Source organism: Anabrus simplex, chromosome 1, assembly GCF_040414725.1.
Source record: "Anabrus simplex isolate iqAnaSimp1 chromosome 1, ASM4041472v1, whole genome shotgun sequence".
Classification (NCBI taxonomy): Eukaryota; Metazoa; Arthropoda; class Insecta; order Orthoptera; family Tettigoniidae; genus Anabrus; species Anabrus simplex.
The window spans coordinates 870063824-870089687 of record NC_090265.1 but is presented as its reverse complement, the minus strand read 5'-3'; the positions used below and the strand labels follow the sequence as shown (position 1 = coordinate 870089687).

Genomic DNA, 25864 nt, shown 5'->3' with positions numbered 1-25864 from the left:
TAACGTAATACTTTTATCTGAATTCAGTGTTTCATTTTTTATCCAGAACTACTGAGGAATTCTTTAGAACTACATAGGAAAATATTTTTCGTGTTTCCTTGGATTTAATTGACAAAGCAACTAATTTAACCTGAAATGAAATTCATATTATATTAGTGGCTTCATTGTAGGCGTCTAATAATGCTTGGCCAATACAGGGCAAGTCACTTTCATTCAAGATCCAAAGCAAAGATACTTTGAATTAAACAAAATCAAACCAAAACCATTATTTAAAAATCTGTTTCATACAAGCACCATACCTGTGGCAAAGAGTGACAGTGAAAAGTTTTCTCCCGATTTCCATAATACCATTATTTTCTTTTTACTTGAAAAATTATGGAAACGATAGAATTAAAAAACGTAGGTTTTCGCGGCACATTACCATTTATCACAAAAATATTATCCTTCCTGGATTAAAGCCACTTCTATATATTAGCAAGTTTGATAACATTTGGTGACTCACAACAAACAAGAAATGCTTCCCCTTAGAGCTTTTGCTTATTTTGTTATTCCTTGGGATGAGTGAATTAACATCTAACATCAACATAGATCATTCTACAACTCGCGTCTTTCAACATCGAAATATTTTAAATTTTTTAACCATTAAGTATTATTTTATGAAAACTGTACATGTATGTAGTCTACTGAAGTGTGTAAATTTCAAACATTCATCCAATAACGGGAGAACACAAAGAATTTACATCATTTTACTCATTCACACATATTTTTAAATTTTGTAATTTTTAATGTGCTGTATAATTTAACGTGCCAAACTAATGGCAGCATCTTTTAAGCTTTTCAAATTTAATTGTACTTTCTACCTGAAGATGGTTCAAGTGAGTCGAAATATGTTCTAGTGTATGTCATAACAGTTTAAAATATAAATGGCCTAATGAAATATTGAACAGGTGGACCAGCAAACTTTATATTCTGTTAAGGAATACGATTTATATCAGAGTTCATAAGGAATCTAAGATGATTTTTTAAAGTTGTAATTCCTCTTACTAACTTAAGCATGATTGCTTCAGATGCGAATCTGGAGTATTTTTCTTACAGAAAATAAACACAAAATAACATCCAAGTTATGAGAAACTGAACGAATGAATTTTGGTTTCCAGATATTCTCATGGTATGTGCCTGACACCTGCATGAATGGCGTTCAGTTACTTACATTAATCCTGAGAGATGATGGTCATCACAGATGAGGAGTATCCCTAAGGAGAGGTCTTAAGAATCCAACCATACACCAATGAATTATCAAACAAACATATGACAAAAACGTTTTAATAGTCTTACAATATTCAATAATTATTATAATCATTATTCTGAACAGAACTACCTTAAAATATCACGAGGCTGCTTTACAGAAGAACTCCAATGTTCTTTATTCTTAAACACACTCTTCAACAGTAACATGTAAGACACTTCTCTCTTAGTCGGCTTTAAACTCACAAAATAAGGTAGGAACGGCACAGGTTCAGTTTAAAGTCACACACTCTTACTGTTTGTAACGTTGGCACCCCTGTCTCTGGAGAACACCTATACAACACTGATAACAGTCAGGGAAAACATAGTTACAGTTAAGCGTTTTCAAAACATAAGCCGTGGGCCACCATACCTGTAGCAAAGAGTGACAGTGAAAAGTTTTCTGTCGATTTCCATAATACCATTATTTTCCTTTGACATGAAAAAGTATGGAAAACACGGAATTTAAAGAACGTAGGTTTTCGTGGCTCGTAACCATATATTATATAAATATTATTATTTCTGGATTAAAGGCACCTCTATATACTAGCAAGTCTTAAAAAAGAATTCACAGTTCTATCCTTTCAGGCAAGCGACTCAATGTTGAAGACATCCTAGGGATATGAGCTACGAATTTTAGGTAAATAAAATATAATGAAGTGTGAGAATATATTCTTTATTTATCCCTAAACATTCGTATCCTTTTCTTAATCATCGTCATCTGGTCGATTAGATTAGCAGTTTGCCTTTTCCTACCACTACGAGCGCTAACGTGGGTCAGTGCAGAGTTTCACTTAAGCCCTTATAACTACTTCGGTGTGGACATTTTTCAATAATCAGAAAACGCCTGAGGGTGTTGAACCAAGGAACACATTGCAGAAAGAAATATCTAAATAAGTCAATTTGGCTAGGATTTGAATAAAAGATAAAACGCGTAAAGAAACAAGCGATGCTAGGTAGTTTTTCCTGAACTGCATTTAGGCCGGAAGGGATTTTCGAAATTTGTTTTCTTAGTTTGATAAAGCTATCCAAGACTCACAATTTTAAACTTTTCCGGGTCCTTTATCCCTTCAACTTTCGGCACAATTGAGGAAATTGCTTAAATTTACGTTATTTCCTAGTATGGAGACCCCTACTTTGTCTGCTAATAAATGTGTTCAACATGAAAAAGCCGAGCTTTCAGCCAAGTTTCATTGACTTTCATCAGATCAAAGCACATGAAGAACTGCTGCTGACAGTAGCAGAGGAATGCTTCACGGAATCTGGAAGTGTGATGAATCACGACCACATTATTCATGGCCCCCTACTGACTGGACTCAGGGAACGTCGCGGTGTGCTTTGCCCTGAAAGCTCGGCGTTTTCGTTATTGCTAATATATATATATATATATATATATATATATATAGTTATGTAAATTTGGGTAGTAAAATAACTAACGATGGCAGAAGTAAGGAGGACATAAAATGCAGACTAGCACAAGCAAGGAAGAACTTTCTTAAGAAAAGAAATTTGCTCACTTCAAACATTGATATCGGAATTAGAAAGATGTTTTTGAAGACTTTCGTGTGAAGCGTGGCATTGTATGGAAGTGAAACATGGATGATAACTAGCTCAGAAAGAAAGAGAATAGAAGCTTTTGAAATGTGGTGTTACAGAAGAATGCTGAAGGTGAGATGGATAGATCGAATCACGAATGAAGAGATACTGAATCGAATTGGTGAGAGGAGATCGATTTGGCTAAATTTGACGAGAAGAAGAGATAGAATGATAGGACACATCTTAAGACACCCAGGACTTGTTCAGTTGGTTTTTGAAGGAAGTGTAGGTGGTAAGAACGGTAGGGGTAGACCAAGGTATGAATATGACAAGCAGATTAGAGCAGATGTAGGATGCAATAGTTACGTAGAAATGAAAAGGTTAGCACAGGATAGGGTGGCATGGAGGGCTGCATCAAACCAGTCTATGGACTGATGACTTAAACACAGTTATGTAAATAAGTGGCTTTAATTTGGAAATAATAATATTTACTTAACAAATGGTAGAATTTGTTACATTATACTTCTTTGTTAACAGAAAATCTGTGAATGATGTATAAGGGTTGTTCAGTTGAAACATAGACAGAACTAGCAACACTGCATGTAATTGACGGGGCAGTCACGAGGTGACAGCACTACATGGTTTGGTGTTTGTAGTTACAGTTTAGGATATAGTAAGTCTGCTAAGTAGAGGAAAAATGTTGAAGCAACATTCATATTTATAGGTTACCTCCAAATGAATACAACGTGTAATGCTAGAATTCTTGTACAAAGAAGATGCTTTGACAAGGAAAAATATCAGGAGTAGCGTTTGTCCTTTCCGGTAACGCATTCCAGCACATTGCCAACGCAACAATGGACAGTCGGGGCTGTTTTCGCTGGGGTATGGATCACCCGCCTTACAGCCAAGATCTGTCCCCTTGTGACACTCACGTCTTTGGATTGCTCAAGAGAGTTCTGAACAGTGGTTGTATCAGCAACCAGCGTCCTTCATTATGGAGGTAAGAGGGAAACTCGTCCAGCGTTGAGGTAGAAGGGCGAGGATGATTATCTATAGCCAAGGCGGGCACAATGCGGCTCAATGAGTAGCGCTCCAGCCCAGGTAGGTGAAGGAGCAGAGGGAAGGTACAGCCTAGCAGCTGCTTGCACGGCTCTTGGTTACAACTAGTGAAGGGGCGCGTATCTACACCGATTTCAACATTTTTTTGGCTATTTGCTTTACGTCGCACCAACACAGATACTGTATGTCTTATGGCGACGATCGGATAGGAAAGGCCTAGGAGTGGGAAGGAAGAGGCCGTGGCCTTCGCTAAGATACAGTCCCAGCATTTGCCTGGTGTGAAAATGGAAAACTACGGCTGCCAACAGTGGGTTTCGAACCTACTATCTCCCGGAGCACCTCCATTAAGGAAGGTAGGTTTATAGGGTATTAGCCTCAACAGAAATAGCTTTCTATACCTCTGATTGACGCTGGATAGCGCGTAGAAATTTGAATCCCGTCTTAAATTGAATTGTGACGTCATGGTTTCTGATTTTCACACCAGATAATGCAGAGGCTGTACCTGCGTTGAGACCATGGTATTCTATATGGTAATGCGACGTTCAGCCATTAGCACACAAGAAAACTTTACTGGGTCTAACCAGGGAGCAAATTTCAATTCAGTAACTTTGGTGCGCCTTGAGTGGCACTGTAAAGACAATATTAATTCTGCCTGTAGGGGTAATTTTAGTTGATTATTTACAATAGCCTAATTGAACTTGTATATATCCATATGGAGTTATTATTATTAAAAGGAAACCTTTGTCATTATAGGCGAAGAATAACACATTTTACATTATGCACCCCTTGAATCTTATTGTCAATCTTACAAAAATATATAAAATAGAAACTTAAATACACAATTATATTAATACAATGAAAATACATATGGAATTTACCACATTATGGTATTTAGAAATCGACTGGAAGAAGTTCTGTTTCAACAGATGTAAGAGTCAATCCATCAAACTTCCATGATTAAAGAGTTACACTGTATATTTTATTTTGGGTATGCCAGTGGTGATGGTCCAGGGTTAACATCAAGTAGAAATACGTAGTTTTTTATTTTATTTTGATAAACACATTTCCTTAATTCATCAGACTTTCAAGAGGTTAGTGCTGCAGGTATATACATAAGTGTTTGGAACATCTGTTCTTACATGGCTAAAATATTCACTTAAGCGTTATCAGCTTCCTGTACCAGTCACAATACCGACCACCACGAATACTGTATCCGAGCAAGCGTAGGAAAATTAAATATTAGAGATAGATATTTCAAAATGTTAGTACCGTATATCTTTTGAAAATAGGCAATGATATTTTATTGAATCACAGCTTAGAAAGGGACTAAGAACGATCATCATGTTCTCACAAGATATGCCTTCTAGCGACGTCCGACCTTAATTCCTCTACTGTCCTTCACAGGAAAGAGAAAAATGTTCTAGAATCTACCATACTTGTAATTCATAATTTCTACTGTGTAAACCCAAAATGGAGTAACCAGTATTCTCCAGACATTTCACAACACAACTTTTGCTAAACACTACGCACGTACTTGGTGCTTGTTCACAATAATATAGCTCTTCCATTCACCATAAAAAGATCTGCATCTAATATACAGTATTATTAAACTTGTCTTAAAACGCTTTTTGACTAACTTTGATATTATACGTGATTTCTTCGTATATTGGTTATACAGAATGTCTCAAACGGTACTTCACAACTTTAATAGCATGTAACTCAACTTGCAATTGATATAGAGGAAAATAAACTTGATTTGTATATTAATTACCAACTCAAAAAGTTTTGTTCAGTCCAATTTTTAATTTTTCCCCTATTCAAGTGACGAGGACTTGAGTTGAACAAAATGGCAACTGCAGTCAAATAGGCTCAGTGTATGGCATGGTTCACCGTTATATCAAATACAAAATGTTATAAAAACATCCTTGGCTAATCTTGACAATTTGAAGGCGAATGTTAACATCAAGTAATTGAAGCTCCACAGTTAATGGGAATATAGTAAGGTGATAATGGGCAGAAGTGGAATTTCGGTAAAATATTAGAAAAGTGGACTGAAAAAAGCTTTCTGAGTTGGCGATTCATATAAAATCAAATATTCTTCCTCTATGTCACAAATCGAGTTGCATGATGTTAAAGTGTTCGACACTCTGCACATCGACATTCCATTCCAGTTTTGGTTAAAAATAAAAGAAAAAAAAAGACTGAATTTCTGAAAGTAGATAATTAGTCACTTAATTTTGTCGAAACACTGTCGATATAAAATTCAGAGTACTACTTCTGGTCGTCAGAGGTAAAATATCGCAAATGCAAAAACGATGATTTTGAAGTTTTGTGATTTGTTTTGGGCATATCTTCTTATGGGTACACTATTGTGTATGTCACGGAAATGAAGGTAAACTATGTGATACTATCGCATGTACAAGGAGAATCCAGGAATAAACAATGGTAAGTGATTATAGAACAGTTTAACATTATGCCGTTCGCCGCACATTTCATTGTATTGGCTCTTACGATAGTTTACCATGGTCAGAACTGTCGATTCGACCTGCCTTAAAGGTATCAAAATACGCACCTCCACAGCTTTTTTCTCTTCACCTGTAAAGTTAGTGAAATGTCACCTACGATAATTTACCTCTGATGTGCAGAATAATTGATGCCTTGTTATAAACTCATCAATTTATTGGTGATAATCACCAATTATTTCAAAGCGAACAAATTATTATCCAGCTAGGGATAATAAAATTATATTATTGAGTTCTAATAAGTAAACAATCTAATTATTATTCAACTTCAAGGCCATATTTAGACATATGTACACAATATTGTAATGAGACCTCAGAACATATTACACAAAGAACATTCTAAGATGTCAATAATTCCTCAATCATACTGCTTAGAAATGAAGCAGTCAGGTGCAAGATTTGCATGCGAGCCACTTTTAAGGGGAAATGGAATTAGTTATTCTCTTCAATGTAACAATTGCTGATCTTTATGTGTCTGTATCTCTAAAACTCTATTAATTTTCTTGATAGATGCGGGATTTTTGCACCTGCTTCTTGAAAATGATCAAAGCAAAATACAGCTTTCAGCGAACTCTCATTCTAATTTAAGGCTATGATAGAACAGAAGCCGACAACTGGTGCATGTGGATGTTATGAAGTAAGCTACTCCTAGGGCCGGTTGTGCTGCAATAGCACTTTCTGGGCCAATGAGGAAAGCAATGGCAAACCACCCCACTCATCATCATTATGGTGCCGCCTTCGGTTTTTGCAGTATTCTATAACCTCTGTTTGAGGACCCAACCGGCCTTCGGGCAGTGTTTAGAAAGAAGACTGTTGTGTAAGTTTCTGTAATTCAAGAAGTTATTTATGTCTATAATTTTGCTAGAATGGATTCTATTAATTTTTATGACATTTCCAGTTTGCAGTTTGTGAGACTGCATTGAAAGTATGGAATGTTTAATATGAAAAGTTACATAACTAAACCCCGAATCACAAGCCAAATACTTAATCCTAGACAGCCATACATTTTGTGAAGATACTACCAACGTAGGGGAAGAAGTTTACTCCACAAGTCAGTGTAATCTACATCCAAAGTCTTCAATATCAGGCGGGTTAGTAGAGAGATTTGAATACAAGTACGTCAAAATGTGGGCCATTTTAACATATTAAATGTAAACAGAATTCATTATTGAAAAACGCGGGGCTTAATAAGTGACACGTCAATATTTATTTAGGAAAATCTTCAAGTTTTTGGGGAAGAATATCTAAAAGTCTCGTAGATATATCTTTTATCATCAAAATGGATTATGCAAAAACAATGTTTCCCATTATTCCTTGAGACTTTCCAATTGGAAAGATAACAGACTAATCGGCCAGTGACATTTTGTCCACAGTATTAGCGTCCACCATTAATCAATCAATAACTACTGATCTGCATTTAGGGCAGTCACCCAGGTGGCAGATTCCCTATGTGTTGTTTTCCTAGCCTTTTCTTAAATGATCGCAAAGAAATTGGAAAATTATTGAACATCCACCTTGATAAGTAATTCCAATCCCTAACTCCCCTTCCTATAAACTAATATTTGCCCCAATTTGTTCTCTTGAATTCCAACTTTATCTCCATATTGTGATCTTTCTTACTTTTCAAGACACCACTCAAACTTATTAGTCTACCAATGCCCTCCCATGCCATCTCTCCACTGACAGCTCGGAATATACCACTTAATCGAGCAGCTCGTCTCCTTTCTCCCAAGTCTTCCCAGCCCAAACTTTACAACATTTTTGTAACGCTACTCTTTTGTCGAAAATCACCCAGAACAAATCGAGCAAATTTTTACCCAGTTGTGATCGTAGTCCACAACAGTTTTATAACCTATTTATAACCACTCATTTAATTCGTCCAGTGTATGATTTAATTTACCATGTAAAACTATCCACAAATATTTTAGTTCATGACATAGATTTTTGTCCATATTATTTATGGCACGACGATGAAGTAACAAAGTGCAAAGATCAGTAAAGGAGTGAGATAAGACTGCTTGCTCTCGCCAGGACCGTTTAGTGACTTTGCCTAGGTGATCCTTATTCAGTTCATAAAGAAAACCAATATGGGTTTGAAAGTTGGAGGCAGAATATTAATACAAATTCTTCCGATGATATGGCTTTTCGGACAGGAAGTTAAAACATTAACAAAAATGTTACAGAGCCTGAATGATTAGGTCACAGAATATGATATAAAAATCAATTTTAAAAGAACGAAAATTCTGAATGTATATCCATAGGTACTCCGTGCTACCATAAATAGAGAAGAAATTCATCACATGAAACAGTGCAAGTACCTTGGACAAATACTGCCAGAAGATTCTCGGCGTGAGACTGGAATTAGAACTAGCTACGGTTATACAGGCATTTCGTAAAAACACAGTCTATGATATCAGTCTACCAGATCCGTTAGTTTAAGAAAAAGCTTGTGAAGACCTATGCGTGGCCAGTTGTGATGCGAGATTTGATCCTGAACAAAGGTGACGTTAAGAAATTAGAAGCCGTTGAGATATGGTGCTGGCGCCGTTTGGAAAACATAAGCTGGGTACAGAAGATGGCCAATACAGATGTGGAAGATCGTGTTAGTGAAGAACGATAACTGACCAACCAAATCCAGGGGAAGAGGTCGTCGTAGCTAGGGCACCATGGCGGACAGACGATCAATATCCTACGGCGATAAAATACCTGGAAAACGCCATGAAACACGTTCTTCACTGGCGTATTCCTTAAAAGTTACAAAGATACTACAAGGACAGTCTAACATACATTCACTCGCGGGAGATCCATCGTAGGGAGAAGCCACTCATAAGACATACATTATAATTTTAAAATTAAGAAAAAACCAAACCCCATGGCACTACAGCCCTTGAAGGGCCTTGGCCTACCAAGCGACCGCTGCTCAGCCCGAAGGCCTGCAGATTACGAGGTGTCGTGTGGTCAGCACGACGAATCCTCTCGGTCGTTATTCTTGGCTTTCTAGACCGGGTTTAAAATTTAAACCAATTAATAAATAATGTACAGATTGTAACCTGTTATTTCCGCATACAGTATAATTAGCTACAAATATTGATATAACGATCTATTAATTTCATGATATATTACTGTATTTCTATATAAATGACAAGAATTGGGAATAAGATAAATAAAGTGGTTGAATTCTAGTACCTTGGTGAGATGAAACGAAATGGCGTATGGCTTTTAGTGCCGGGAGTGTCCGAGGACATGTTCGGCTCGCCAGGTGTAGGTCTTATGATTTGACTCCCGTAGGCGACCTGCGCGTCGTAATGAGGATGAAATGATGATGAAAACGACACGTACACCCAGCCCCCGTGCCAGCGAAATTAACCAATGATGGTTAAAATTCCGGATCCTTTCAGGAATCGAACCCGGGATCCCTGTGATCAAAGGCCAGCACGCTAACCATTTAGCCATGGAGCCGGACACCTTGGTGAGATACTACAGCTTAACGGGCTCGATAGAGAAGGAAACTGCGAGAGAGCCAGAAAAATGGAGCTTGCATTCCACTTTACGAAAAAAAAAAAAAAAAAAAAAAAAAAACAAACAAGAAAGCGATTTATGTAAGGACTAAACTACATTATCAGACAGTAATCGAACTATAGTGCCTGTATGCTTCAGAATGCCTAGTATTAACAACCAGAAAAGACATTGAAGAAATCGAGAAGAAGGAAAGAAAGATTTTAAGAAAAATTCTCGGATTAAAACAATGTGCTAATACATACCGATTACGCAATAACAAAATAAGTATATAAAACATGTAGCAGGATTTCAGATAGAATACGCAAACTAAGTGTTAACTTCTTTGGACATACTGTATTTCAAGAATGCCCGACGGCAGACACACTAAGAATACTTTTAGCCATTTCAACAAGCCCAATAGGGCTCTTATGATAAATGGTTTGTTAACACCAAGAAGGATCTGCAAGAAATGAACATCATGGAGCGACATCCACAACGGAACCACTTTCATAAACAAGATACACACATTTCAGGGGTTCCTAGAGTCAGAAGAATCGACCAAGAAGAAACAACATTGGACGGCTGAGAAGAAAGATGCTGTAAGCAAGAGAATAGTTGGCCAAAGTCGATTAAGAATGAATAATAATACAAGCATAGATTGGGGGAATGGGGACATACTTTTATAAAAACCATGCAGGCCAAAGAAAATCAACAGAATTTTAGTTGAGCTATGATCTTTGGACGATTGTCAAAATGGGGGAAATCTGTATGGGCGAAAAAGAAAAGAGTGGTCAAAATATGTGTATTTTAGACGAAAGTGAAATGGCGTATTGATTTTAGAGCTGGGAGTGTCCGAGGACATGTTCGGCTCGTCAGGTGCAGGTGCGCGTCGTGATGAGGATGGCATGATATATACACCCAGCCTCCGTGCCAGCCACCAATGATGGTGAAAATTTCCGACGCTGCCGGAATTGAACCTGGGACCCCTGTGACCAAAGGCCAGCACGCTAACTGTCTAGCCATGGAGCCGGACTGTATTCTAGATGAGAGAGAGGGGGGGAGAAACTATGTGAATCTGGACACTATAAAGTTGACAAACTGACCTGGAATGACGGGAAATTATTTTATTTACAGGCCATAACATCAAATGAATCTACATTGTTTAATATTTAGTACTGTGTTTATCTCCACCTAAGAATGTTCTTTGCTTCTTAGTCACCTTAAATGATAAGGGTAACGTTTTGCTTGTATATACATAAGTAAATGGTAACAGAGTATGACAGACGAACTTTCTACCGCTTGTGACTACATAAGACACCCTTTAGGTTAATATCTATTGTCGGCTTGAAAGTAGAATATTATAATTGACTAGTTATATATTTGGTCTTTTCTCGAGCTATAATGCGCCCAGTCTTTCTACTCTATAATGACTCCGGGCTCTTTTCTTACAATAAAATTATTCCGATGTGCCTCACGAACAAATGCAATTAAACGATAACAGATAGACTCTTTCTATAAGTCAACTATAAGCTGAACTTGTTCCCAATACACCCAACTGAAACATTTTATCACACATAAAAGTCTCAAATAAAAACCATAGTTATATTCTTCAGTAATAACGAACCATAAAATTTCTCTCACGTTATAATAATCGCACATACACATATATACATATATTATTATCAAGAATATAATAATTTTCGATATAAAAGGTTAATGCGGCGCAATCACGACTGTGGCGAGTTGAGACCCGCGGGCCTTCTGCGCTATGCGGCGCTGTACAGGAGGGATGATGAACAGCATCACACCACTCACAGCCATCATGACGCCCGCCACCACGAATCCGGGGTCGTACGACTTCAGTGCGTCGTACAGAATACCTGAAGACAAAGAGAAAACAATACATACTCTACAGAAAGAGATATAGCATTTCGACGATAACATTATACATTAGACAAAGAGAAAACAATACATACTCTACAGAAAGAGATATAGCATTTCGACGATAACATTATACATTAGACAAAGAGAAAACAATACATACTCTACAGAAAGAGATATAGCATTTCGACGATAACATTATACATTAGACAAAGAGAAAACAATACATACTCTACAGAAAGAGATATAGCATTTCGACGATAACATTATACATTAGACAAAGAGAAAATACATACTCTACAGAAAGAGATATAGCACTTCGACGATAACATTATACATTAGACAAAGAGAAAACAATACATACTCTACAGAAAGAGATATAGCATTTCGACGATAACATTATACATTAGACAAAGAGAAAACAATACATACTCTACAGAAAGAGATATAGCATTTCGACGATAACATTATACATTAGACAAAGAGAAAACAATACATACTCTACAGAAAGAGATATAGCATTTCGACGATAACATTATACATTAGACAAAGAGAAAACAATACATACTCTACAGAAAGAGATATAGCATTTCGACGATAACATTATACATTAGACAAAGAGAAAACAATACATACTCTACAGAAAGAGATATAGCATTTCGACGATAACATTATACATTAGACAAAGAGAAAACAATACATACTCTACAGAAAGAGATATAGCATTTCGACGATAACATTATACATTAGATAAAGAGAAAACAATACATACTCTACAGAAAGAGATATAGCATTTCGACGATAACATTATACATTAGACAAAGCTTTAGAAGGCAAATATGTCACCGTCAGGATCCTTAAACTGAAAATAATAATAATAATAATAATAATAATAATAATAATAATAATAATAATAATCTATCTCAATGTGTTCTTGATACAACACAAAAAACAACAAGAACCACAAATCGGAGAATATCAGGCAGGATTCAGATCAGGCCGGTCGTACCCAGTGCAAATCTTGAAACTAAAGCTAATTCTAAGTCATCAGAGACTTTGTAGCAAAAATTTAGTCTGCATATTTGTTGATTTAAAAAAGCCTATGATTCATTTGATGGCAAATAACTCTTTCCAGTATTGAAAGATCAGATAAGATGCTGTTATAAAGTGTTTGTTAAATTTCTCCATCTCATTTATAAGTCATCTCTATTTTAATTCAATTGTCATGTATTAACTTAGTCTCACTATCTATAGTCCTAATATACTACTTGTAAAATAGGGTTTGTAATGGGAAATTCAATAATAATAATATTGAAAGAACAAGGTTTAGACATGAAAACACTTGCAATGATTAAACAAACACTGGTAGATACGAAGTCCTTTTGGAATCAAAACGGGAATAAGACAAGGAGATGGAATCTCACCTTTACTTTTCAAGTACGTCCTTGAAAAAGTGATACAAGAATGGCGCAAGCAGAAACTGGTCCTGAAAATTCACTAACCAATCACTTTAGGCAGAGGAAAACTAGTGATAGATTGCTTAGCATTTGCGGACGACCCAGCAATATTAACCCGAGACATTTCAACAGCCAAAAATCCGACTGAACTCCTGAAAGAAACTGAGGAAAAAGTCGGCCTTCAGTTATCTTTTGAAAGGACAGAATACATGACATGCAACAAACATGCACCAAAATTCATGGAGACAAAATATGGCAAAATTAAAGGAATATCGCAATTTAAGTATCTTGGCGAAACAATTCAGGAAAATGGACTCGAAACAAAAGCCAATGAAATTAGATGCCAAAAGATGGAAACTGCACATTTACTAATCCAAAATATCTGTAACAAAAATGTATCTCCAAGCACACAAAATTGAGAGATTACAATACCGTCATTAAAGCAGAATGTTTTTATGGATGAGAGACGCTAATTTTGAACAGGAAAGCAGAATTGAAAACACTGAGAAAAATGAACGCAAAATCATAAGAAAAATTCTAGGCCCAAAACTCACCAACGGATAATACCAACTTGGAGGCAGACAGGAAATCAAACAATACACAAATATTCACAGTAACATTAGAAAATACAAGATAAGATCCTATGGTCATATTAAAAGAATGCATTGGCAGACATATTTACCAAACAAATAGTCAAATTCTATGAAAACAGGAGTAATGCTAAAATAGACATACTGAAATAGATTGGCGAAATTAAAACCGATTTGAAACAGGCAGGAATTACACCAGCTGATGTCCAAAATGGGTAATCTTCAGATACAAAATTCACAAATGGCAAGTTGACTAAGAGGAAAGACCAAAGAAGAAGACTGGAGCAGCCTGGTCTGTAGACAGAAAGGAAGCCCACAGTAAAAGAATGAAAGAAATATGGCCACAAAGGAAGGCAAATGCACGCCTCTAGGTACTTTGCGTATTCTTAATGGGCTTATTCGCATATGTAATATTAATAATACAGTAGAACCTCATTAATCTGGACTAACTAGGGCTCCAGTTTGTCCAAATGAATGAAAGTCCGGATTAAACAAAATCACTTATGAAATATGCCAAGGTACATATATAAACACTCTGTATTCAGTGAAAGGAACCTGTATAGTACGGTATTTTAAATTGAAGAAATACAAAGGTTATTTAGTATACAAGATATAATGCAATACAGTATTAGGACCTAGAAAATACAGAGTAACTAGTGCAATGCAGAATTAAAACATGGCAATCAAGGAACACCTTCATTGACCACACTTGACACAATTAGTGGTTTGATTTCCTTTGACAGTAATTTCTTTAATAATTAACTCACGCAGATGCCTCAAATGTTCGTAATATGCAGATATGTTTTCATCATTGTTATCTTCAACGTATTTAATGGCAAGGTTAAGGTGGTCTTTAACGTCGTTAAGTTTTGGCTTCATACTGGTCATCTTCATCCGTTTCAGAGCATTCTGCAGAGATCACAATTTCAAGGATCTCCTTCTCTGTTAAAATGTGATAACTTGGATCATTTTCATCTGCTTCTAGCCACAACTCATTGTCTTCCAGCGTTGCTGTATTTTCACCACCTTCGTGCAGAGTGTTGTGAAAATACTCTGTTTCCACTCCAGCCGTATCTGGTTCAACCTCTCCATTTAGTAAACGTTTCTTCCACGAGTTTATCAACGTTGATGATTTTATATCATTTACAGCAGACGCGAAATTGAAAATCATGGATCTGAAATTGTAATTGCATATGTATTATTAGTAAACGGCGGTCCGAATTAAGCGAAGTCCGTACTAATAGGGTTCTATTGTAATAATAATAATAATAATGATAATAATAATAATAATAATAATAATAATAATAATAATAATAATAATAATAATAATAATAATAATAATGGTTCGTGGTGGGGGTTACTGTAGTCTATTTCTAGTTCGTGAGCCATGGCGAACGGCTGAGTGGCCTAATAAGAGGTCCTGAGAGTTCGGATACCAGTTGCTATGGAATAGGATTGGGCATCTCGGACATATGCTGAATCATGGCCCTCCTTGTGCAATCGACAGGAGGTCCCTAATCCGTTACAGGAGAGATTCTCATTGCGACTTTGTGTAAGTAGGGTAACATTCTGCTTCACAAAATTTACCAAGCTTATAATATTTTAAGAAAGCCTTGGACGTATAGGAGAAACGGAGTCCCGTTGCCATTCGGCAGGCGAGGGAGTCCTTGGAAACAATTTGGCGAACGAAGTGGAATTCGATGGGGATCTATCAATATTATAGAAGGAAGAAAGTAGAACTGGCTGAGACAGCAAAGAGGATGCGTCTGGATGTGTTAGGAGTTAATGATTTTCGGGTAAGGGGAGGTTAGGAGTAAGACGTAAGAGATTATAAAGTGTTCTTGACGATTATTAAAACGGAAGGGCATAGTGAGAGGTAGGACTGTTCATCAGGAATACTATTGCATGTAACGCGACGTAATTTTTGTTAGGCACATACATGAGCCAATGATGTGGGTAGATTTAGCAGTTGGAGGAATTAGGACGAGAATTGTCTCCGTGTATTCACCATGTGAGAGTGCAGATGAGAATGAAGTTGACAAGTCTTATGAAGCACTGAGTGGCATCGTAGCCAGGGTCAACAACAATGATACGGTAGCTGTAATGGGCTTTTTCAATGCGAGAGTTGTAAATAGAACTGAAGGATATGAGAAGATGATGAGTGAATGTGAGGAGTATATGAAAGCTAACAGGAAAGGGAAGCGTTTAATAGACTTCTGTGTTAGTATGAGATTAGCAGTTACGAATAGATTCTTCAATCATAAGGCTATTCACTGCTGCACACGGGAGGGTAGGGGCACCCGATCAATAATAGACTGCATCTTAACAGTCTTTATTTCTTAATCCGTTTACCGTCCAGGGTTGGTTTCTCCCTCGGGCTCCGCGAGGGATCACACCTCTACCGCCTCAAGGGCAGTGTCCTGGAGCGTGAGACTTTGGGTGGGGTAATACAACCGCGGAGAAGGACCAGTGCCTTGCCCAGGTGGCCTCACCTGCCGTGCTGAACAGAGGTCTTGTTGGGAGGGGGGAACGGAAGGGATAGACAAGGAAGAAGGAGGGAAGCGGCCGTGGCTTTAGGGTAGGTACCACCCCGGCATTTGCCTGGAGGAGAAGCGGGAAACCACGGAAAACCACTTCGAGGATGGCTGAGGTGGGAATCGAATCCACCTCTACTCAGTTGACCTCCCGAGGCTGAGTGGACCCCATTCCAGTCCTCGTACCACTTTTCAAATTTCGTGGCGGGGCCGGGAATCAAACCTGGGCCTTCGGGGGTGGCAGCTAATCACACTAACCACTACACCACAGCCGGACAAAACACATATTTAATATAGTAACTTCGAGTAACAGTTCTGTGATAAAGAACTGAGCAAAAACGCCTGATGATGCATTAAGCTGTAAAAGAAGGAAATGAGTTCAGGAAATAAAAGGATCAGAAGTCAATAGTAACTCTTCATTAGATTACTGCCATCTCTCACTTGCAAACGTTATCCTTTCATCACGACACAGATTGAAAGTTGGAAATTGCACGTCTTTATCCTGACGGCATTTTGACAACAGCAATACTGTAAAATCTGGCTCCAATTCCAGTCGGATTGGAGATTGTAGCTTCCATTGATGACACGGGGGCTGAATGCGTGTGTGTATGTGTGTGTGTGCGCGTCCCGTCTTCATCAGTACAAATCATGTTAGGTAGGGCCTCATCCTTACTGACATGCAGCCCGCCTATAGGCCGTCTTCTAGAAAAAGAGGCCTCTTTGGACGTCATACGCCATTATTATTATTATTATTATTATTATTATTATTATTATTATTATTATTATTTATTCGCTGGGGCCACCGAAGATCACTCTTGTTACATTTGGCATTGAACTTTGCTTACTTTTGAACCCAGAATTTTCTCATTCTTTCTGAATGGGCCTGTTTGTGTTCCTGTGTCCAAAGGACACCGTGTCCTCTTTTTGGTTGTTCGTCTCGGTTTAGCCCATTCGTCACTATCTTCTTTCGGAAAACACCTCTGTCAAAGGTGTCTTGCAGTTTGATCTGTAGCACTTGAAGGTCTTCTTTGGTATTTCTAAACCAAGACATTATTATTGTTAATGTTATTGGCTTTACGTCCCAGTAGGTACTTTTAAACCGAGCTCGATAGCTGCAGTCGCTTAAGTGCGGCCAGTATCCAGTATTCGGGAGATAGTTGGTTCGAATCCCACTGTCGGCAGCCCTGAGAATGGTTTTCCGTGGTTTCCCGTTTTCACACCAGGCAAATGCTGGGGCTGTACCTTAATTAAGGCCATGGCCGCTTCCTTCCCACTCCTAGCCCTACCCTGTTCCATCGTCGCCATAAGACCTATCTGTGTCGGTGCGACGCAAAGCAACTAGGAAACAAAAGCAAAAAACTACTTTTAAGTTTTAAGGGATGCCGAGGTGCCAGAATTTAGCCCCGCACGAGTTCTTTATTATTATTATTATTATTATTATTATTAGTTCTGTGTCGGTGCGATGTGAAGAAATATACGGGAAAACCTGAACCCAGGATCTTGGGGTCTATAGCCCGACATTCTATCACTGAAATGAAATGAAATGAAATGAAATGAAATGAAACGGCATGTAGTTTTTAGTGCCGGGAGTGCCCGAGGACAAGTTCGGTTTGTCAGGTGCAGGTCTTTTGACTTGACACCCGTAGGTGACCTGCGCGTCGTGATGAGGATGAAATGATCATGAAGAAAACACGTACAACCAGCCCCCGTGCCGGCAGAATTAACCAATGATGGTTATAATTCCCGACCTGCCGGCAATCGAACCCAGGACCCTGTGACCAAAGGCCAGAACAATAATCATTTAGCCATAGAGCCGGACTATTCTATCACTGATCATATAGGATGGTCAAATGATCTTTTTAGGTCCTTTTAAACAACAAAATCATCATCACCTCAAATTCATTTATATTCGAAATTTATGCTTGTAAATATACTTTACCTGCGATGGGTGGTCCGATGAGCGACGCGATGCCCTGGAAGAGCAGAAGGAGTCCGAAGGCGTTGGTTAGCTTCTCCAACCCTAGCAAGTCTACCAGGATAACGGAGGTCAGCCCCACATAGGCGCCGATCGTGAACCCGAACACTGAGCCGTACACGGCGAACGCGTAGAAGTTCGAGCACAAGGCACTGAACGCAGTGGCTGGAACAAAACAATTGAGTCTTAGTACGTTGCCTGTGGTTTCATGTGGTGAAGAATGTTGATTTTTCTTGTGTACTTGTATGAGTTTGAACTGGTAAGCTGATTTGTCTTACCAGGGCAACTATTGAGGACATCTGTAGCTGCTGGGACTGATGATGATGATGATGATGATGATGATGATGATGATGATGATGATGATGATGATGATGATACTTGTTTAAAGGTCATCGACCGCTAATGGTATGAGATGAGACGAAATGTAATGTCAATTACAATTCGAAAATTCATCCACTGACCAGAATTCAAAACATGATGAAGAATATGAATATGAATTTAAAATAATCAGCGGATCCAGTTCACAATATTTAAAATTAAAATAATTCCAAAATCCATCCACTGACTGTAATTCAAAAAGATGACGATGAACAACGCTTATAGACTCAAAACACTCAGTGGATCTGACCCGTAATGCCACACCTTCCCATAAAATAACTTAAAACAGTGGTATAAACTAATAATAAATAATAATTTTATTTGCTTTACGTCCCACTAACTACTTTTACGGTTTTCGGAGACGCCGAGGTGCCGGAATTTTGTCCCACAGGAGTTATTTTACGTGCCAGTAAAACTACCGACACGAGGCTGACGTATTTGAGAACCTTCCAGTACCACCGGACTGAGCCGGGATCGAACCTGCCAGTGGTATAAACTGAACAAGGAACTGCTTCCAAACCTAAATTCTAAATCGATGATGCTTGTTGTCTAAAGGGGTCCAAAATCCAGGTCACCGGCCCCTCATAATGGTACTAATCGCTGGCAAACTGGAACCACGGAGTTCCTCATGTAGCGGTACTAATCACAAGTAATATAGAGTCATGGTGTTCCTCACATTACAGGCGCAACTCAGACCCGTGGTGTTCCTCACATAGTGGTACTAATCACAAGCTTCTCGCAGAGCTGTAGTGTTCTTCATATAGTGGTACTAATCATGGGTACTATAAACCTATAGTGATCCACCCATGATGATACCAATCGCAGACCCATGGTGTTAATCACATAGTTTTACTAATCGAAAGTAAAGTCGACCCATGGTGTTCCTCGTGTGATGGGGCTAATCACAGGTAATCTCATGGTTCAAAATCCATCATCCCTAGTGACCTATTTTAGTCACCTCTTGCGATAGGGAAGGGATACCGTGGGTGTATTCCTCATCTGGGTCCTTCATCCACAGAGGGTAGGTGCACTGGAATTTGAAATAAGATCCGATCTCAGCATTTGTGTGGCCTGAACCACACTCGGAATAATTATCACTGTGGTCCGGAACCGAATACAGTACTTTGGTAAGGCGTCCAAGGGCCTTCCGGTACTGAGATGGGCACCAGGTACTTTTGTCGCAATTTTTCCTGTCCAAGCTATCCTAACCAGCGCCGGCCACGATAACATCAGGTTTGGAAGTTCTGGTCTGTATTGTTATACCGTCCGTAATAGCGCGGCTCTTTCTTTTAAGACTTCAACAACCTCATTCGGTAGGAGAAACACCTTGAAGGTTTAGGTATAAAGTACATCCATCCTGCCCGTAGTAAAAAGCGACTAAATGTTAGGAACCACAGGGGCCCTAGCTGATTCTGTTATTGCTAATTCCAGTTTACACCAGCCTCTTCACTTCCCTCTTTCCTATTCGACCTCCTTTGTAAAACTCTTGTTCTCTTCCGACCCCAAAGGTATTAGGGTTGCGAGGCCAAATACACTGACTGACAGAGCAAATGCAACACCAAGAAGGAGTGGTCAGAACTTTATGCCAATTGCAGGGTAGACTGATGTCACTGAGGTATGCTCATGATGTGAAATGCGCCGCTGTGCTGCGCACGTAGCGAACGATAAATGGGACACGGCGTTGGCGAATGGCCCACTTCGTACCGTGATTTCTCAGCCGACAGTCATTGTAGAACGTGTTGTCGTGTGCCACAGGACACGTGTATAGCTAAGAATGCCAGGCCGCCGTCAACGGAGGCATTTCCAGCAGACAGACGACTTTACGAGGGGTATGGTGATCGGGCTGAGAAGGGCAGGTTGGTCGCATCGTTAAATCGCAGCCGATACCCATAGGGATGTGTCCACGGTGCAGCGCCTGTGGCGAAGATGGTTGGCGCAGGGACATGTGGCACGTGCGAGGGGTCCAGGCGCAGCCCGAGTGACGTCAGCACGCGAGGATCGGCGCATCCGCCGCCAAGCGGTGGCAGCCCCGCACGCCAAGTCAACCGCCATTCTTCAGCATGTGCAAGACACCCTGGCTGTTCCAATATCGACCAGAACAATTTCCCGTCGATTGGTTGAAGGAGGCCTGCACTCCCGGCGTCCGCTCAGAAGACTACCATTGACTCCACAGCATAGACGTGCACGCCTGGCATGGTGCCGGGCTAGAGCGACTTGGATAAGGGAATGGCGGAACGTCGTGTTCTCCGATGAGTCACGCTTCTGTTCTGTCAGTAATAGTCACCGCAGACGAGTGTGGCGTATGCGTGGAGAAAGGTCAAATCCGGCAGTAACTGTGGAGCGCCCTACCGCTAGACAACGCGGCATCATGGTTTGGGGCGCTATTGCGTATGATTCCACGTCACCTCTAGTGCGTATTCAAGGCACGTTAAATGCCCACCGCTACGTGCAGCAAGTGCTGCGGCCGGTGGCACTCCCGTACCTTCAGGGGCTGCCCAATGCTCTGTTTCAGCAGGATAATGCCCGCCCACACACTGCTCGCATCTCCCAACAGGCTCTACGAGGTGTACAGATGCTTCCGTGGCCAGCGTACTCTCCGGATCTCTCACCAATCGAACACGTGTGGGATCTCATTGGACACCGTTTGCAAACTCTGCCCCAGCCTCGTACGGACGACCAACTGTGGCAAATGGTTGACAGAGAATGGAGAACCATCCCTCAGGACACCATCCGCACTCTTATTGACTCTGTACCTCGACGTGTTTCTGCGTGCATCGCCGCTCGCGGTGGTCCTACATCCTACTGAGTCGATGCCGTGCGCATTGTGTAACCTGCATATCGGTTTGAAATAAACATCAGTTATTCGTCCGTGCCGTCTCTGTTTTTTCCCCAACATTCATCCCTTTCGAACCACTCCTTCTTGGTGTTGCATTTGCTCTGTCAGTCAGTGTAATTTCTCATGTTAACTCCCTTTGTAGCCCTTGCCTTTCTTTTACTTACCTTAACTTTTCCCATAGTCGAACGTCAAAACAATAATTATCACCTTTCCCTAGTTTCTGGTGGTCGGTGGTCGCGGGCTGATGCTATTAAAATCCACCCAAAGTGGAATTCGAACGTTCAGGATAAGAGTGGCTGGACCGTTGCTTCTTTGCACTTATTGGCATCTTACCTTCTAAATACCTGTGGAGGATGGTCCGATGAACGAGCCGGTGCCCTGGGAGGGCAGCAGCAGTCCGAAGTCAGTTCCTGTTTTTCCAGTGGCTGATTGGCACTACCTTGTTTTCAATTAAGGTACAAGCCCAAACTTTATCTGGCCAGTCAACGAGGAACCGTGCAAAACATTTTCAAGGCGGCTGAACTTGAGGTTCAAACGCACCTGATCCCAAATGTAAGCTCATAGCTTTCGATACACGACTCATATTGCGTCGCAAGTTAGTATACTTTAGGTGGCCGCCCATTCTTCCAACCTTTCGCAATGTTTCCAGGAGTCCATTATTCAGAGTGTCACTTTTTAAACCACTGCGGATGGTGCTTAGCGTTCAAGGAGAAATGTTGAGCTTGTAGGCATCTGACGGTGGTGGCGATTAACTTTTTAAGAGGAAGTGCAAGGATACATCCACCCTTCTGTGGACAGTCGCTCGACTACGGAATTCCATACTTTCCAACTCTACATATATAGTCATGTTTCTGGGTGGACGATTAATACAGTGAGTTTCTCGCAATTGTTGGCCGGCAGGCGCGCTCAGCTTCTCTGTCTCCCGTTGACTCATCACTTCCCGTTACAGAGCGGAGCGACAGCAGTTCGCAGTTCAGGTCCGTGCTTAGAACGTGTTGCTCTGTCGCTCCAACTGTTCTCGAGTTGTGAAGTGTTACTTCGGGGTATAATTCTCATAATGCCTCCACATGTGTACACAGTAGAGGAAAGGGTATTTATGTACGATAATTATGTGAAAACAGAGCCTTGCAGGGAAGTCGTTGGGCGATTTGTAACACAATTTCTAGGTGTAGCCCTCCACATAGCCGAGACCACATGGAAACTCGTAAATAAATTAAGAGGAACTGGTTCTTTACTCGTTAAGATGCGAAGTGTTAAAAAACGTGTAAACGAAATAGCAGAAAGATTAGAAAATACGCCTACAAAATCTCTAAGACGACTTGGGCAAGGAGCCGGGGTTTCGAAGAACTCAGCATGGTGAGCTAAGAAAATGTTAAAATTGTCACAATGTAGAGCTTATTTTCTTAATTATTAATTACTAATTTTCTTAATTCTTATTTTCTTAATTTTAATTGTTATCTCATGTTCTACACGGATAAAATAAATGAAGTGCGGTCCTTGTCGCTATGCCGCAGAGCGGGTAGTGATGAGTCAACGGGAGGCAGATAAGCTGGGCGCGTCTGCCGGCCAACCGATGAGAGAAACTCACTGTAGAACTCACAGCTGATTATTTCATTCATTGTCTGGTGATTTTCACGAACCTTTCTTTCAACGCTCAACGGTCCCCGTCCATCAAAAAATTCGGCTTACAGTCCGTATGGTTCATGTGCGTTCGCATTTCTACTGTCCAGCTCCGTGTTACAATCTTGGTCTTCGGCATCAAGACCCTGGGTTCAATTTCAGGCTGATTTTCGGAATTTTATTCATAAACGTTCAATTGTCTTGGCCTGGAGACTGAATCTTCGTACTGCCCCCATAATTCGTCCTACACCACACGAAATAGTGGGTGGTCGGAAACAACTTGAACCGAGTATATGAGCGTTAGAGTGTTGTTCATACTGTTAAATAATTTGAAAGAAATAATTCGATATCTCGCATCATTGTCATTTTATCTGCTGCTCAAGTTGGCCAATCAGATCAGTTCGCGGGCGAATTAAAATGAGCTTTGCTAAATCTGTATGTGACTAAAGAACGGCTTGAGAGCCTTACCGAGAAATCAGCCTCATACACAAACAGCCTTTGGTTTCGTCCAGTGACACCGTAGCGCACTTGCTTTGGCGTGCTCCTGTCAGCTCCGATGTATGAATTCAAACCTCTCCCGTGGCAAAGTTTCATTCTTCGACTAGCGCTCTCTAGCCGGTCTTAAGTTACGAATAGATTTAGCAACACCGCCTCGCAAAGCACATTTTAATTCGCCCGCGGAGTGATTTGATTGGCTAACTTGAGCAGCAGATAAAATGGCAATGATGCGAGATATCGTATTATTTCTTTCAAATGATATATCAGCATGACCAACCCTCTACCACTCATATACCCGGTTCACGTTGTTTTCGACCACCCTGTATACGGCTGACGCCACCTACCCTCATTTGAAAAGTCTGCCTTACTAGGGCTGCATGCGGCTGTGATAGACTCACATACTTTCCACTTCATGATCGCGTCAGTAAGTGTCAACTTGGGCAGCTTGAGGGTTGAATTTATTGTTCCCAGTAGCGTAGCCAACATCAACCCATTAGTGGGGGGCGTTATGATTACAAAAATTATTCAAGTATACTGAAGGGACATGGATGAATAGCTTGCACCACAGAGGAAATTGAAAAGATTTGACCTTCCTGTATAAAATATTTAATTATACATTTGATGACTCAGATATGTTGCAGTCAATGCACCACAGAAACTAAGTCGTCCTAGAAATATCCTCTTTCTTTCAAGGGCTAATACCGAAATTCAAAAGAAGTACGGTACCCAATTAACAGAGAAATGGAACTTTGCAATAATATTCATCACTACGTTGATATTTTTAGTATGACAGAAGCTACATTCACTTTGTCAAGTAACACTGTACTCCTGAATAGATTATGAAGACATTTAAAAACGAAAACTCAGTGTGAATGATGAAATGAAATGGCGTATGGCTTTTAATGCCGGGAGTGTCCGAGGACAAGTTTGGCTCGCCAGGGGAATGTTGGTGAAAACGACACATACACCCTGCCCCCGTGCTAGCGAAATTAACCAATGATGGTTAAAATTCTCGACCCTACCGGGAATCGAACCCGGGACCCCTGTGATCAAAGGCCAGCACGCTAACCATTTAGCCATGGAGCCGTACAGTGTAAATGATGTAAATTATATATTAGATCCCAAGTGAAATATCCTCTTCTAATAATTGTTTTAAGTATTATACTAAATCCTAATTAGTATTAATTAGTACTGTAATGTAATATTAATATTAGTTATCCTTCATGGTTCTTTTAATGTGACTTGTGTGCCACTGGAAGTCATTTTAAGATTATTCTAGCTATTTAATTTTTAACGTCCGAGTATCAATTGACGTGGACATTGTAATTGGGAATCATGGACTTGTTATGTTCACAATAAATAAATAAATAAATAAATAAATAAATAAATAAATAAATAAATAAATAAATAAATAAATAGAAAATGATGAAAGAACATAATGAAGGTGCTTGTGCGTGTGTGGTGCGGCTTTATAAGGACACTGATACAAGTGAATTATGTTGATATTCAGATTGCAGAACACTAAAAAATGTTACATTAAAATACAGAACAAGAACAGTATGATAAAGGCGAATAGTTTTACGGTGAATTATGTTCGGATTACAATCTAACATCGCGGTCTCGAAGCTTCTTAGAAAATACGCGTAGATTCAAGAGATCTGTTGGTTTTGCAATTATGTCTCTGTGAATAAAAGAGCCAACCCATTGAGTTATTTTCACTTGTTTATTGTCAGTTTCTATTTATTTCCTTTTGTAAAAATTTCATGGGAGTGGGTTATAACGCCCCAAAAATTCACTCACTGGCTACGCCCCTGATTGTCCCTGGCATATTTGTTAACAGGTTTTTGGAACCAAAATGTGTTCAAGTCATTGAGCTTCGCAGACCTACCCGTTCTGCTGGTAGTTCTCTTCAATGAACAACAAACACTACTACAACTGAAATGTTTTCATTCCTCCCCTGAAGGGGAGACGGGCGTCTTAGACGGTGACGCCGTCTCTCAGGCCGGGAGATTTGTTACGGTGAAGGAGATACTCGGAGAAGGCGAGGGGGTTGGCGGCCTTGGCCTATACTAGGAACTGTTCCGGCATTTGCATTAGTGCAGGAGAATGGAAAAGCACGGAGAAACATTCTCAGGACAGCGGACGGTTCGGGACAGCTGTGAGGTTTAGTCTCCCGAATGCAGAGGCGTAGAGCCA

At 39.8% G+C, this 25864-nt stretch overlaps 1 protein-coding gene across 1 annotated transcript in view; it reads right to left on the bottom strand.

Annotated features, from left to right (window-relative positions):
* Nucleotides 1-1307: 1307 nt before the first annotated feature.
* Nucleotides 1308-25864, bottom strand: part of Mct1 (Monocarboxylate transporter 1) — a 359238-nt gene continuing 334681 nt past the window's right edge. Inside the window, exons 8-9 of the mRNA XM_067136498.2 lie at nucleotides 18301-18501; nucleotides 1308-11779 (exon numbers count right to left, since the gene is read on the bottom strand). Coding sequence (XP_066992599.1) covers nucleotides 11613-11779; nucleotides 18301-18501 — 368 coding nt within the window. The 3' untranslated portion in view covers nucleotides 1308-11612. The remainder of the gene's footprint in view (nucleotides 11780-18300; nucleotides 18502-25864) is intronic.